Source organism: Globicephala melas, chromosome 3 (genome assembly GCF_963455315.2).
Source record: "Globicephala melas chromosome 3, mGloMel1.2, whole genome shotgun sequence".
NCBI classification, from domain to species: domain Eukaryota; kingdom Metazoa; phylum Chordata; class Mammalia; order Artiodactyla; family Delphinidae; genus Globicephala; species Globicephala melas.
In genome coordinates this window covers 28,355,321-28,370,638 of record NC_083316.1, presented here as the reverse complement: position 1 = coordinate 28,370,638, position 15,318 = coordinate 28,355,321, and the positions used below count along the sequence as shown (strand labels likewise).

The window sequence follows — 15,318 nt, the reverse complement described above, 5'->3', positions numbered from 1 at the left end:
ACATATTTATGGAGAGTGCTCAAAACATTTTTTGTGAAAAGAGATCTAATTCTCAAGAGTTTAGAGACCACTGCTCTAGACGAATGCTTTCTAAAGTTTTCAAGTATGAAAAAGCTCCTTTTTCATTAAAAAAAATCTGTGATAATATTTTTATAGCATTTCCTACATGAGAAAATTCAGGATGACAAAGTATGAAGAGTCAGAATCTAATATTCTGAAATGCATTTGCTTTTTACTAATTGCAAGAACACCCTCTTTTATGTAAAAATAGTGCTCTGCATATATGTGTCTGTGTAAGACTCATTTCCTCTCTCTCTAGAGGATGCTCACAGACTGGTGACCTTGTTCCCTAACTCCAAGTCCCACCTCCCTGAATCCGATGTCTGTTCCAAGACCACGTCATTTTCCTTTACTTGCCCTCCCCAGCCAGGGACACCAGCCTTCTCCCTGCACCAACAGGGCAGCAACTATAGAAGTAAAAATCAGGGTGGCAGCAAGACCTGCTCCTGGAGCCTGAGATTCAGAAATCACAAGGGCATATTAATGAACTGGAAAAGCGGTCCAGAGGTTGTCCACCAAATGTATCGATCATTTTGCTTTAGTTTGGGGTAAGATTCCACCACTGATTTCTGTTACTCTGACTCAGGCCACAGAGAATCTTCTCGGAGCTACTCAGTCTTTGGAGGCTGCTGCTGTCACCTTTGACCATCACCTATATTTAAGAAGTTCTCGTGGTACAGTGATTAAGACAGCAGGGTCTTAGGGCCAGACTTCCAGGTACAGAAGCTGGCTCAGCCACTTACTACTTGAATGAGTTACTTAATCTATCTGTACTTCAGTTTATTCACCTATAAGATGGCAATGAAAATACCTCCCACCTCGTATGGTTGTTGCAAGGATTAATTTAATTAATTTATGAAAAAGGATTAAATAGTGCCTGACACAGGAATGAAATGAGCTTAAATAAATATTACCCGTTATCATCATCATTACTACCAGGGTCTATTCCCCTTAAGCAATTTATTATACTTGTCCTTATGTACTCTGGACATTCTTCATAAAGCTGCTTACAGAATCTCTATAAAGGCTCCTTCTCAAACGCACACTCACTTCAGATAGGTACCAGGCTTCCTGCAGGTCAGACCAACTGCTCTTTATCATTCCCTGTTGTTCCTGTACCAGCTTTTTTACCAACTAGACAGAGAAGGTAGGGTTCATGACTTATGCATCTTTTTCGAGATTTCTGCAACACTTAGAGCCCCAGATACCTGGAAGGTTCCCAGTAATAACAGGCTAACAAATTAATTCATTGCTTCATTAATAATAGGCAAAACACCAGGAAACTGCTTGCCCATGTTACTGTCTTCTCCTTCCTGAACACATGGAAACAGTGGTCACAAGGTGACCAGCCACCTCCACCTGCCCTTTTCTCAACCACTGAAGCCCTAGGCTCGGGAGGGTTCTCGCCAGGTCAGCTGGTGACAGAGTTCCACTTCTAGTGTCCCTTACCCTGTTTCACCAACCATCAGTCTTTTACACTCTCTGCTTCGCAAAGGCCTCGCGTTTTTTTGTTATTGACTCCTGAACCCCGCTGCATCGATTGCTCCATTTTTTAAAACCTTCAAACTCTCTATCTGGCTCCTTCTTCACTGCCTAAAATGTTCCCAGGTCGCCTCCTCTTATAAAATTAGCTTCAAATGACCTTTCTGCCTTCCCTAGCTACCCTCCTGTTTCCCCTCATCCCTTTCACTATGCAGGACGTGGCATACACAGCCTAGGCTACCGGCCCATGCCTTCCCCTCATCCCTGGGATCTGGCATCTGCTCCAACCCTTCTGCAGAAATGGTTCTCGCGAGGTCCCCAAGGGCCTCGTACTGAGTAAGTGCAGTCGCAGTTTCTTGTATCCCCATCTCATGGCAGCATCAGACACCTAGGCTGCTTGGCTTCTCCCCTTGGCTCCCAAGGCACTGCTCTAACTCAGCTCTCCTTGATAAACCTTCTCTATTGGACTCTTTGCTCACTCTACCAGGGTCCTCTGTTCCCTTCCATTAATATGTCCATTCTCCAAGGGTCTGTCTTTCCATTTCTTCCTTTTCTTCTCTCTCCTCTCAGAAGTTTTATCAACTCCTATAACGTCAACCTCGGCCTTCATGCTTATAATTTTCCATTTCCCCTCCCTAGTTCTGGTCTCAAATATTCTTCCATGCTTACGATTCCCCTTCTCTCCTCCCCAGTTCTGGTCCCAACTTTCCAGCACCTAGTAAAAATATACTTGTGGATTTCTCCGTTGTAATTCAAAATCAATATATCAAAAACCAGACCCGCCATTCCTCTCCCACGTCGCTATCTTTCCTGACCGGCTTATCTCTGATGATGGCATCTTGAGGGGCCTGAAACTTCATGGTCATCTTGGGGCGTCACTTTTCCTCAACCCCAAATCCAATGCCATGTCCTGCCAATTCTTCCTTCACAGCCCTTTTTTAACTATCATTTTTGAATAGGTAATACATTCCCATGGTTCAAAAGTTAACATTATAGGAAAAGGTAAATGTTGAGCGGTCTCACTTCAAATTCTATTCCCTTTCACAAGCAGCCTCTAGGTAACTTTTGTTTCTTTCTTGTGTTTCCTTCAGTGTTTCTTGATGTGAATATAAGCACATATTCTCATTTCTCTCCCCTCCTTCTTACCTGAAAAGAGGTATGTTACAAACACGGTCCTGCGTTGTGCGTTCTCTGTTGCCTAAAGATGTATCCAGGAGATCTTTCCCTAGTGGTAGGTAAGCCCTTTCTAAGGCTGTATATACCACATAGTGTACATTAGTCCTTCAGTGATGAGTATACTTGGTTGTTTCCAATCTTCTACTATCATAAACAATGCTGCAAAGAATAATATCATCCATTTAAGTGTGTATTCAGGAAAGAGTCCCAAAAGTGGGATTTCTGGCTTAAAAGGTAAAGGTATCTGTCCTTCATAGACTCTTAAATCCTTACCTTCTCACTCATGCCCCCTGTCACCAGCCTGGTTTTACACCTAGAGGTAAACAGCTAGATGAGATAGCTTCCATTCTAGCTATCATTGCTAGACTGACCTTTCCAAAAGCACACTTTGACTTATTCATCCCCCTGCTGGAAACTCTCTAATAGTCCTCCTTGTCTACCAAATAAATGACTAATTCCTCAGCCTGCCCAAAGCGCCCTCCTTTCCAGGTTCATCTGAGTGGTCCTTACCGTATCTAGCCAGCGCTGCTGATTACTTTCTAAACACACGCTGCACTTTCCCACCTCCATGCGTCTGCGAGGCCTTGTTCTTCATCAGAAATGCCCACCCCTTCTTCTGCCTACCCAACCCTACTCATTGTTAAAGGGCCTTCTTGAATGGTACCTCTTCCTGAATCTATCACTTACTACCTTCAGTCAGAAATGATTTCACCCAGCACCCCCAAAGCCCTGCATTTAAACCAGTCCCACGGCCTTCTGGTGCCTTCCGGTGCCTTCTATCGCAGTTGTCCGTGGGTAGCTCACCTTCCATACGAGGTTGTAAGTTCTCTGAAGTCAACGACTGTGCCTTCTGCCCCTTATAGTTCCCAGAGCCCTCGTCCAAGAATTTCACATATACAAGTGTCTCATTAAATACTTACTGGAAGACCATTTATCGAGAGAAATCAGCCTTCTGGCTTGACGCCCTTCCCCCATTGCTGGAAAAGGCTCCCAGGGAAATGAGGCAGGCAGGTCTGCCGGCCATAAAGCACGTGCATGTGCAGCGAGGCGGGAGCACACACAGACTCATGCGTCCCTCCCGCACGGGAGCCTGGCTCATAAATTCTGTCCATTTTGCAGCAGTTACAGGATTAATGACAACAAAACTAAGTGGAATTCAGCAAGCACTTCATCCCTCGTGAAGGTCCGTGATTTTTCAAAGCTTTCGTTGTTTTATTTGAAGGACCACAGACTTCAAAAAAAGTTAAAGTGAAGAAACTGGGTAAGGCCTATACCTGAAATAAGAGACCCTAGGCTATTCTCAAGGTACGGCCATAATCAAAACCTATTCTAGAAAAACTCTAGGCTAGGCCTCAGAAAGTCTGGGTTCAAGACTGAGTGCTGTTATATTATGTGGGCATTTCAGCTAATCAGGAAGTTGTTTTTCCCATCTAGAAAAAACAAACACACAAAAAGACCTTCTTTTACAGGAAAACTTTTTCCCCTCCAACCTACTACTCAAATGTGGTTCTCCATTCATGCGGCAGGAAGAACTGTGAATTAGGGAAAAGAGGGTGGTGCTCCCGCCATCTTTTGTAATATAACCTGTTTACCTGTCTTGAGTTAGTCTGGAATCTAACTGGAAAAGCAAAACTCAAAGTCTACTGTGGCTATTCATAGAAAGGGTTGATTTCAGAAGATGAAGGCCAACCTCCTTCCACAGACCTACCATAGTAATCTCTCTAAAGAAAGGGAGGCCGTGTCTGCCTGCCCTCGGTTCAGACAAACATGCCCCGCAAACGCTTCTGGTACTTTCCTCTCAGGTTCAAGCTGCCATCACCTCAGGTCAGAATTTCAAAAACAGTTACCTAAGTTGTCTCCCTGAATCTGGGCTCTCCCAGGGCCCAAGGAGTATACTTGTTGGTGCCAAACCAAGTGTCAATGACTTGCCAACTGACAAATCCATGGGTCTGTCTTCGGCCTTCACCTCATTTGACCTCTCTCTGCCATCTGACTCTGCTGAAACCACACTGCACTTCCTTTTGAAGCCCCTTCTCCGCCCTTGGCTTCCATGACTTGGCCCCTCCTGACTCTATTTCCTTGCTGGCTCCGCTTCCGCTACCCAATCCTAACGCTCTTGTCCTCCAGGCTTCTGTCCTCTGCTTTCCTTCCCTCATTATTACCTTTACGATCCCTGTCACACAGCCCGCCTCATCCATGGACTTCCCCGCTTCCTGACAAGGTGTGAGTTGGGGACAGGATGGACCCTCCCCTGGGCAACCCCCCCCCCCCGACTGTGGTTCTGTGTGGGCTCAGTGTGGCTGGCTCCCCCAGACCCAGCCGGGGAAATCGAGTACCTCTCAGTGTCACGTAGCCATAAGCCAGGGTGGCCAAAGCCTGTGCACATTTCCAGGGTTCTTCCCCAAAAATAATCCGAGAAAGGATGACACAGCGAATCAGCTCCTCATTTGCTTGGGTATTCTGCAGAGAGCAAACAAGTCATTACACTTTGTGGAAAGGAGGAAAATCTCCAGCCTGTATCTTATCACTGGATTGCAGGACTGCGTCCACTGTCAACTTTTTCTCTCCTCCCCCCTTCCCAGACCACAGCCAATCCATCAAGCCCTCTTGGCTCCACCCTATTCCTAAGTTCTAACGCTACACACGTCTCATTTCTGCCACGTGTACCTAGTCCAAGCCACCCTCATCTTTGACCTGGGTGAACACAGCCCCTCTTAATTGCCTCCACTCTTGCCCCCCATAGTCTACTTTCTACATCCTAGCCAGAGTGACTTCTTTTAACCTCTTATTGTGAAAAACTTTAACAGTATACAAAAAGAGCATGGAGAATGAGTCAGCTTCATCGCTCACAGCCAATCTGGTTTCATACCTATGCTCCTCAAGCATCCACCCTCTCCCTCTACGATTCTGAAGCAAAGATATTAAATCATTTCATATTTCATAAGTATCTCCAAAAGATACAGACTTAGAAATATAACCACAAAATCATTATCTCACCAAAATATTAATAATGATTCCTTACTATCAAATACCTAGTCTCATAAACCTAATAATTACCTCATAAAGCTAACATTTCTTTTACAGTTTAATTGTCCATACACTGAGATCAGTCTCATGAGTCTCTTTTCATCAATGGGTTCCACCTCCATTTCTAATTCTTTTCATTGCAAATTATTTATTGAAGAAACTGAGTTATTTGGTTTATAGTGTTTCCCCAAAATGGAAATTTGGTTGAATCTTTATGGTGTCACTCAACATGTCCTTCCAGTCTCCATTCTGCCTTTATATTGGTGGTTGATTTAGAAGTTTGGTTACCTTTAGCTTTTTTTTTTTTAAGCAAAACTACTTCATATGTTCTACCATCAGAAGACACCTAACCTTGGGTTGTCTCTTTCTGCTAAAAGCACAACTATATGAATTAATCTATAAAAGATTATAAAACGCTGATATCCTAATTCTATCATTCCCTCTTCATATGTTAGGTGGAATAACTTTATAAAAAGAAATCTCCTCTCATCTCCTTCTTAGTTACCCAATAGTACAGTTCGTATCAGAAGGACAGGATACATGATTTAATCATTCTCTTTATTTATCAGCTTTCCAAATAATGAGTTCATTCACTAGCATCCTCCAATGGTGACCAAATAGCTAGTTATTTATCATTCTTCTTCTTATTATTATTATAATAAACATATCTGGATTTTTAAACAAACCTGATGTTCCTGAACATAGCAAACTAATTTCTAACTTGGGGCTTGTACACCTGTTGCCCCCCCAGCTTGGGACACTCTCACACATCGTTACCCTCTTCTGTCATTTTCATTGCATTCACCTCAGACAGGCCTTCCTTGGCCACCTTATCTAAAGCAGACTCTCACCCCATCACTTACTATCCCATTGCCTATCTGATTTTTTTCTTCATGGCACTCTCTCTGATATTGCAGTAACTATTATTTTGTTTGTCAATGATCTGTCTCCCCAAATAGAAAGTAAGTTCCTCAAGAACAGTTTATTCCTGGGGCTTCCCTGGTGGCGCAGTGGTTAAGAATCTGCCCACCAATGCAAGGGACACAGGTTCGAGCCCTGGTCCGGGAAGATCCCACATGCCACGGAGCAACGAAGCCTGTGCGCCACAGCTACTGAGCCTGCGCTCTAGAGCCTGCGTGCCGCAACTACTGAGCCCACGTGCCACAACTACTGAAGCCCACGTGCCTAGAGCCCGTGCTCCACAACAAGAGAAGCCACCGCAATGAGAAGCCTGCACACCGCAACAGAGAGTAGCCCCCGCTCGCCACAGCAATGAAGACCCAACACAGCCAAAAATAAATAAATAAATTTATAAATTTAATAAATAAATAAAAGAACAGTTTATTTCTCATGTTCACTGCTGTGTGCTCCATGCAGAGAGGAGGCGCACATTCAGTATTTGCTGAATAAATCATCTCTCGATTGGCAAAGATAAGTATGAGGCGGGGAGAGAGCCCCTGGCTCTGTAGAACTGACAGGCAGAGCTCTCTAAGAAATCAGAGAACTGCACCTTCAGGTCACAGATGTCAGTAACTCTACAAACACAGTCATCGACTGGCTGCGCTAACTGACAAAGTCAGTCATTCATTTCCCGGTGAGGTGAAAACGGCACTTCAAGGACTCAAAAGCCTGGAGTTTCAACCCTCTGTTTACTGACTGTGATGTCTGGGGCAAGATCACCCTGAGTCCCAGCTTCCTTTTCTATCTGGAAATCTATACCATCTACCTCATGGAGTTACTGTAGGGAAAGTGAGTCAACATCAAAGTGATCCGAATCTGTTACGTGTTATCTGCATGTAACCATTTACAGAGTAACACACAGACAGAGTGGTCCAAGGACTGCTCCCTTCCGATCCCCATGATTCCCGTCCCCCCACCCCATCTCCTTCCTACCCTGATGCTTCACCCCTCCCAGCTCAAACACACAGACGCAAACAGTGTTAGAGCGACATTTCCCCTCGTGTTTTAGAAACATCCATTCAGTCAGAATTTTTGAGAGTTCTGCACGGGCTGAACGCACAGTAAATACTAAGTTCTATTCTGAGGGAGAAGCATAACATCATGAAAAATCACTGGAATGAGAGTCCAAAGCCTTGAGTTCTGTCCTGGCTCTGGACATTCTGTATTCATTCATCCCCACAGTTCCCGCCCTGGGGAAACTGAGACAACCAGTATGGGCTCTAGAGGTCAATCCAGGGCTGCTGCTCCTGCCACCAATATTCCTGTCCTTCAGGGCTGTGAGCGCTGAGCTGGGCTAGATATAACTCCTAAATCTAAATCTTTGTCATTAACCAAACTGGTCAAGGAGCTGTCAAGTCTTTTTTTTTTTTTTTAATATTTATTTATTTGGTTGTGCTGGGTCTTAGTTGCGGCAGGCGGGTTCCTTAGTTGTGGCTTGTGAACTCTTAGTTGCAGCACGCATGTGGGATCTAGTTCCCAGACCAGGGATCAAACCCGGACCCCCTGCATTGGGAGTCTTAACCACTGCGCCACCAGGGAAGTCCCAAGGAGCTGTCAAGTCTTAAAAGCCCACACTTGCATTCCACAGCAGTTGGTACTTGTCTTTCTAGAAGTGATCACTCTAGCCTGGGTTTATGAAATACTATTGGATCCAGGTCAGGATGATGGTCCTTTGCAAGTTTCTGGGTACTTTACAGAGGTAACTTTATATTATAAATACATCCATCTAGGGAAGTATCAGCTTCTATCATCTCCCTCTGAAGTGCCTCTCAGCCTTTCCTAAGCCATCTGCAGAGGTTTTTTTTTCACACATGTACGTTAAGATCATTTTTTCCTTTAGCCAGGAATGGCCAGGAAGTCAGGAAGTCAGCACATGAACTCCTTTGTTGATAAGTAATGCTCTGGGAGCAGGTCGGTGCCTGTGTGTTAATCGTGAGGGTCACTGACATGCTTTCTCGGGTTCCCGCATTTTGAACACTCTTGCTAAACGCTTGCTCTGAGGTCCTAGTTCCCAAGTCCTTGCTTTGCTCTTGAAAATGGATACCTACACTCTCTGACCCCTGCTGCTACCGCCCACTTCCGGTCCTTTGGTTTGCTTATGATTCCACTGTAACCACAGGCATCTCACCGTATCCTTGCCAGGTCTGAGCCTAGACTCTGTCTGGCTACCCTTGTTCTCAGCCTCCTGCCTCACTATCCTGGCCTTCTTGTTACCCAAAAGATATTATGCTGAAACCTTTCAGGAGAAATCAAAAGATGATTTTTTAATTAACGTAATCAAACAGCAACAGGAAGAAGCAAACAATTTTTAGTTTAAAGCTAGGAGCACAAACACTCCAAGGAGGTATGCACAGTGACCCACGTGTGGAGCCCGAAGGCGGGCTGGCTACCGACTATGCTCTGCTTTCTTTTCTTCCACTTATAGAGAAATATAACACCTTCCTCTACTTCATGTCCTTCGATCTGCAATTAAGGAAGAACTTCTCTAGTCATGGACGTATTTTTAAATGGAAAACCCAGTGAGTTTTTTGTTTTATTATCATTTTTCCCTTAATCAGCTGAGCTACGTTCTTCTGGGATTGGGCCGGTTTCTCTTTGGGAAGAGACATACGGTCTATGGCCTTCTCCTCCTTGGCTTTAGCATCTTGTTCGCTCTCTCCAGACCCACTAGTGGGATACAACTCATCTGTTTGCTGATGCTCTGGGATCTTGGTTTGCTGTGACCTGTGGGTACCAGAGAGGGACACGGAGTCAGGTTTAACCCTGCATATCTCAAACAAGGCAGCACTGAAGGACAGAGCCCTCCCAACTGGGGGCTAGGAATATGATCTCTAAAATAAACCTGTAGAGTAAAGCTAGGTGGTGAACTCACGTCACCTGAAAAGCCAAGAATTAGAACGGCAATGTAGTGGTTCCAATCAAACAGATTTAGGGAACCTCCCACCTATGGCAGAGTCGCAGCCCTGCTGCTTACCAACCACATGACCCTAAGTAAGTTACTGGTTTGCTTCACTGTAAAATGAAGTCAATATGAATACCCACCTGATGAGGTTATGGGATTAAATCAGATAATACTCATAAATCACTTAGCCTGCTATTTAGTAAGTGCTCTTTTAACATTAGGTATTCTTATTTTATGAGCTCCATGACGTGAGGATGTTGAATTGGAAGATCTCCAAGAGCCTTGATGTTCTAAAATTCTGATCCAAACCAGGGGGGAAAATGGACATAATGAAATAAGGTAAAGGGAACTAACATTTTGAGGTCAGAACTTCATGTGTCTTCTTTCATATTTCTTAAAAGCTTCAACATAAATAGTAACTAAAGAGGATGTGGTCCCACCAAGGAGAGGGGAGAGAACCCACACTGGGTCAAGTGCAGATTCAGAAGAGAAATGACCTTCTCAATTATGTTAGAAAAAACAAAACAAAAAAACAAACGTGTTTGAGAAAGAGCTGAGTGGGTTGAAAATCTCCCTCTTCCCCAGCACCCCCTGCCCACCCCCTTATACACACACACACACCCCATGCAGATCTCAGACTATTATGCTGAACATAATTATGAATGGGTAATTGGTATGATAAAGATAAAAGCCCAAAGAGTTAATCTTACATAACAAAAAAGATAACCATATCCTAACTCTACCAGAGACATCATAAAGTGATCCAGAAGAAATAGAATTCTAAGATATTAAGAGCAACAACAGAAATTTTAATTATTAATAAGTTCCCCCAAAGGAATCACCTTTGTATTCACGATAGCTTTTAAAAGTTCAACCATAGTATAGTTTTTAAAACAAAATTTATCTTCCTTTTCCACTGATTAGATAAGTAATGAATTTCCATTGTAAGAAAAACAAAAAGAGGAAAATTTAGAAGGAAAGTAAATGTCAAGCATAACCTTTTACACCAGGTTCTAATAAATGACATCCTAATACCCATCCAGAGCCCTGTTCTAAATAACCTATGTTTATTTAGGCATGTGGGCAAACCAGGTTATGTGGACAGGACAGCAACGTTTCTTCAGGCCCAAGCCCAGGGCCCAGCAGGACTGCCTTCTGCCCACAAACAGAAGTGTGCTTTCAGAAGACATGCAAAGGTTCAATGGAAAAGCCAGGGAAGGCTGGCGCAGCACTGTAATCAGGAGACAGGTGCTAAACCTGCCTGTTCTCTGCCTAGTGAATTCCGTACTCCTCCTCCAACTCGAATGTCACCTCTGCTGGAAGTCTAGCACTGGAGTAGCAGTAGAAACACCCTCTGCAGGGCTTGCAAAAGTCTTCTCCAACTTCTACTATAGTGCGAATCACGCAACAGTCTCATTTTCAAAATCTGCTTTTGTTTCGGAGTCTTCTTTGCTTCCTAGCCAGTTAACTCCACCAGGGCTGGGGCTGAGTCTCATTTGTTTCTAAGAAACCCTGATACCTGGCTCACAGTAAAAACAAATAATGGCTGGTTAAATAATGAACAAATGAATGGAAAAAGAAAGTGTAAGGCCTTTAGGATACCTGAAAAAGACTGAAGGTGGAGGAAATCTGTGACAAGAGATCATAACTCAAGAAAACTCACGGAAAGAAAGCTCAGTCCCTCAATAGAAGGCTTCGCGTAGGCTGCATATTTCACCCACCTGAAGCAGAAGTTCAATCTACTGGGGTCACCAACGAGATTACTAATTTTGGATATTAAAAATTATAAGCCCCAGGGGCTTCCCTGGTGGCGCAGTGGTTAAGAATCTGCCTGCCAATGCAGGGGATAAGGGTTCGAGCCCTGGTCCGGGAAGATCCCATATGCAGCGGAGCAACTAAGCCCGTGCGCCACAACTACTGAGCCTGCGCTCTAGAGCCCACGAGCCACAATTACTGAGCCCATGTGCCACAATTACTGAAGCCCACGTGCCTAGAGCCCGTGCTCCACAACAAGAGAAGCCACTGCAACGAGAAGCCAGCACACCACAAGAGTAGCCCCCACTCGCCGCAACTAGAGGAAGCCCGTGCGCTGCAACGAAGACCCAATGCAGCCAAAAATAAATAAATAAATTTAAATAAATAATTTTTTTAAAAAAATTATAAGCCCTAAATATTTAAATTTCAGCCTTGAATGAAATTAAGCTGAGACCAAAGGGAGCAAGCTTCAACGGCAGGGCCTCAAAGGAAGTAGAAACATTGAGGTCTTGACAAATGACTTGAGACTGCCAAGCCCTGAACTAGCTTTGAACATTTTGCTATGAAAGGTAAAAGACATGCCTGGAGAATATTGACCAGTTAGATATCTGGAAGGATAGTCAGAATAAAATAATTAGGCCAGTTAAATGAAAGATCTGCTAGGTTTCTAACTTATTCTACATGTTGCCATCATAAATGTGAATTCTGACTAGTAAAATTAAATATGAATTATCTGATTATCTCCAAGATACTCTACTGTAAACTCTACATTTTTAACTTCAATTTTATATTTGTATAACCCTTAACCTTAAGATATTTTATGAGATGGTATAGAATTACACTAATACATTAACTACTAGTCTCACGTGGCTATTAAGCACATGAAATGTGTCTGGTCTGAATTGAGATCTGCTGCAGGTGTAAAACACACACCGAAATTCAAAGACTTAATTGAAGAAAAAGTATTTCATGAATTACGTTATGTAATATTTTAGATATACTGAAATAAATAAATATGGTGTTAAAATTAAATTTACTTGTTTATTTTTATTTTTTAATATGGCTACTTAAAAATTTAATATTACATTTGTGGCTTGCGTTATATTTCTACTTGATAGCATTGGTATAGAGCAATGGTTCTCAACCAAGGGTGATACTGCTCTCAGGGGACATTTGGCAATGTCTGGAGATATCTTGGCTTGTCACAACTGGGACAGTGCTACTGACATCTCATAGGTAGAGACCAGGGATGCTACAATGCACAGGACAGCCCTCACAACAAAGAATAATCGGATCCAAAATGTCAATAGTGTCGAGGTTGAGAAACCCTGGTATAGAGGAGTGGTTAAGGAATGGACTCTGGAGTCAGACTGCCCAGTTTGAATAGCATTTACTAGCTGTGTGACTTTGAGCAAATTGCCTAACCTCTCTTTAATTCATATTCCTTACCTAAAAAATGGGGTAATCACAGTACCTCCCTCACAGAGTTTTGGGGGAATTAGTTGCGTTAATATGCATAAGTACTTAGAACAGTGCCTGGCACATAGTATTTGCTCAATAAGTATTAGCTGTTATGATGTGAAATTTTTAATTTACTTATTGTCTCTTTATTTCATGAAACAATTTCAATTTCTCATTAATTTTTCTATATTTAATTCTCCATGACTTTACCAATCTTGCTATAAGTAATCTATCTTTATAAAAAAAATTGAAATTTTCCTTAAGTTAGGAAAAAACATTTGTTTTCCATCTTGCATAGGTTGCACAGGTACAAATGGACATTAGAGCAGAACCATTATTAGCATACAACACAGAAGCTCAATCTTCTCTACTATATAATATGCATGCAAAGTTCACCAAGGTTTGCCTTAAGTGGAGGTCCCAATGTTTCAGGCCACTGAGTGAGTATGATACTTACAGATGGAAGCAGAAGTCCCAGTCGGTGTCATTGATGACAGTCGGGATGCGGATGGGGCTGGCTCGCATCTTCTTCCTACCAAGAATCACATGTGAGGTCAGCTTTGAAAGAAAACGCTTAGAAGTCTGTTCTGTTTTCCCTTTGTTGGATGCTATCGGCATTAAAATGAAACTGCCCAAATACATAACCCATCCTAAATCCACAAATAGACTATACACACACACTCATGTATGGAGACCGTGGAAAGCAGAAATTAAAGACATTTGCCAAATTAAATCCCTGAATCAAATTTCCTTCCTCTAATTTTTACTTCACATTACCTCCAAAATCCCCTACCTTTTTTACCCCTTAAGCCAACACATTAACAGCTCCTCAATCAACAAAACTATGATCTCCTACTCAAGTCAGATACTGTTTTTGCAGGTAACCCGCTCTCACTACTAACAGCGTATTTGTTGGTTAATTCTTCTCCGTGTCCCTTGGGCCATCTCACTACTTGAAAGGTGATCCTAGTTAAGGAGCTAAAACACATGCGTCTGCTTTGGTTGCTGTCATTAGCTGATGGGGGAAATGGCAAAAAATCTGATTTGTAATTATCTGCTAAATTTAACCCTCATGGCTATCCGTGTCGCTTAAATCAAATCGAACTCGAATGCAGTTATTTATTGAACATTGGTACCCACCAAGTCCCTCCTCATTTCACCCTGCAGAATGTCACTCATTCCCACCTGAGCCCTGAGGAGCTAGCTCTCTGACTCAGACTCCACAACATTCACAATCCAAAGACTAGAAGGGAAGATTCACTAATTTGTCTTTCTCATCTCTACTTTCAAAACTGTGGCCAGGGCGAGGGGTTCTGACGTCTCAACCTCCTAAATTCTGTTCCTGTGCGGTTTCACATGGCCCTGAATTGTAACCCCACTATCGCCCCCCTCTCTCAAGTGCAAATCGCTTCCTTATTTTCTGCCGTTGTCTCGCCTTAACTTTGTAAACCTTAACACCACATTCCGAGCAACGTCCGAGCTTCCCCTGCCTTCTTTCCTGTGGGCGGTGCCCCGGCCGCAGAGGCTCTAGCCCGAAAAGCCGGAGAGGGCGGCCGAGAGGCAAGCGTGACGCGGCGTACCTGGCCGAAGGCAGAGGAGCCACGGCCCAGAACTAGACTTCCCGGCTCCCTCAGCCTGGCGGCTCGGCTTCCGCCGGCGGCTTCAGTGTACCGGCCTCTTCGGACCTAGTTCAAGGCACCGTTAGGTTGCCTTTCGGAAGAGAGAAGCTCACCTAGCTCCACCTTTCCCGCCCGCCGCCGGAGTTCTGGCTACTGAGACAATGGGGTTACCATGGAAACTGAACGTTGCGGGCGGTGCCCGCGCCTGTAGCCTTGGCGACGAGGGGCACTTCCGGCCCAGCGGAATCCCAGGCCATCCCCCCAAACCACAGCTGCCGCCGCACCCTTGCCTTAACGGTCCCCGCAAGCGAGACTCGGGCGACCTTAGCTTCGTCCCCACACTTCCCTCTGCTGCGGCTGAACGGTCCACTACTGTTTTTCTTAAAGGGACCTCTCGGAGATAACGACGCCGGAAGAGAAGGTAAATCCCATCGAAGGATGGAAAGGGGCGTCCGGCTCCACGACCTTACCAATTTAAAGCTGCGACGACGTACCGGGCTGTATTCGGCGACACTCTTCGCCCCCGCGTGCCCCTCCGCGCGCCCTGCACCCTCACAGTTGCCCAGGTGTTCGGGTCCTCCGGGCCCGCGAGGAAAGGCTCAGATAGAACTATTGACGGTGCTGGCACCGTCTGTGTTGCCACTCCCGGTAAGATTAGAGCTACGCATGGATAAGGGAGCGGAGTGCAGGAAGTGAGTAGCTTAAGATATGGACCACTAGTTCTGCTAATGATTAGCAGTTCAGAGAATATTTTCGAGGGTAGAGGGCACATTTGCCAAACACCACATAGCCCTAAGTTATGCACCATGTATCCTTATCCTACCCATCTTCAGTGGCCTGAAATACCCACAGTGGTAACAGTAACTCAGATCTGAC

General features: G+C 44.2%; 1 protein-coding gene across 1 annotated transcript in view; it reads right to left on the bottom strand.

The window, feature by feature from the left end:
- The window catches only part of TTC23L (tetratricopeptide repeat domain 23 like), a 50,115-nt gene extending 35,425 nt beyond the window's left edge, over nucleotides 1–14,690 (bottom strand). The window contains exons 1-4 of the mRNA XM_060295404.1: nucleotides 14,614–14,690; nucleotides 13,281–13,355; nucleotides 9,222–9,429; nucleotides 5,055–5,178 (exon numbers count right to left, since the gene is read on the bottom strand). Of these exons, the coding sequence (XP_060151387.1) occupies nucleotides 5,055–5,178; nucleotides 9,222–9,429; nucleotides 13,281–13,348 (400 nt within the window). The 5' untranslated portion in view covers nucleotides 13,349–13,355; nucleotides 14,614–14,690. The remainder of the gene's footprint in view (nucleotides 1–5,054; nucleotides 5,179–9,221; nucleotides 9,430–13,280; nucleotides 13,356–14,613) is intronic.
- Between the last annotated feature and the right edge of the window lie 628 nt (nucleotides 14,691–15,318).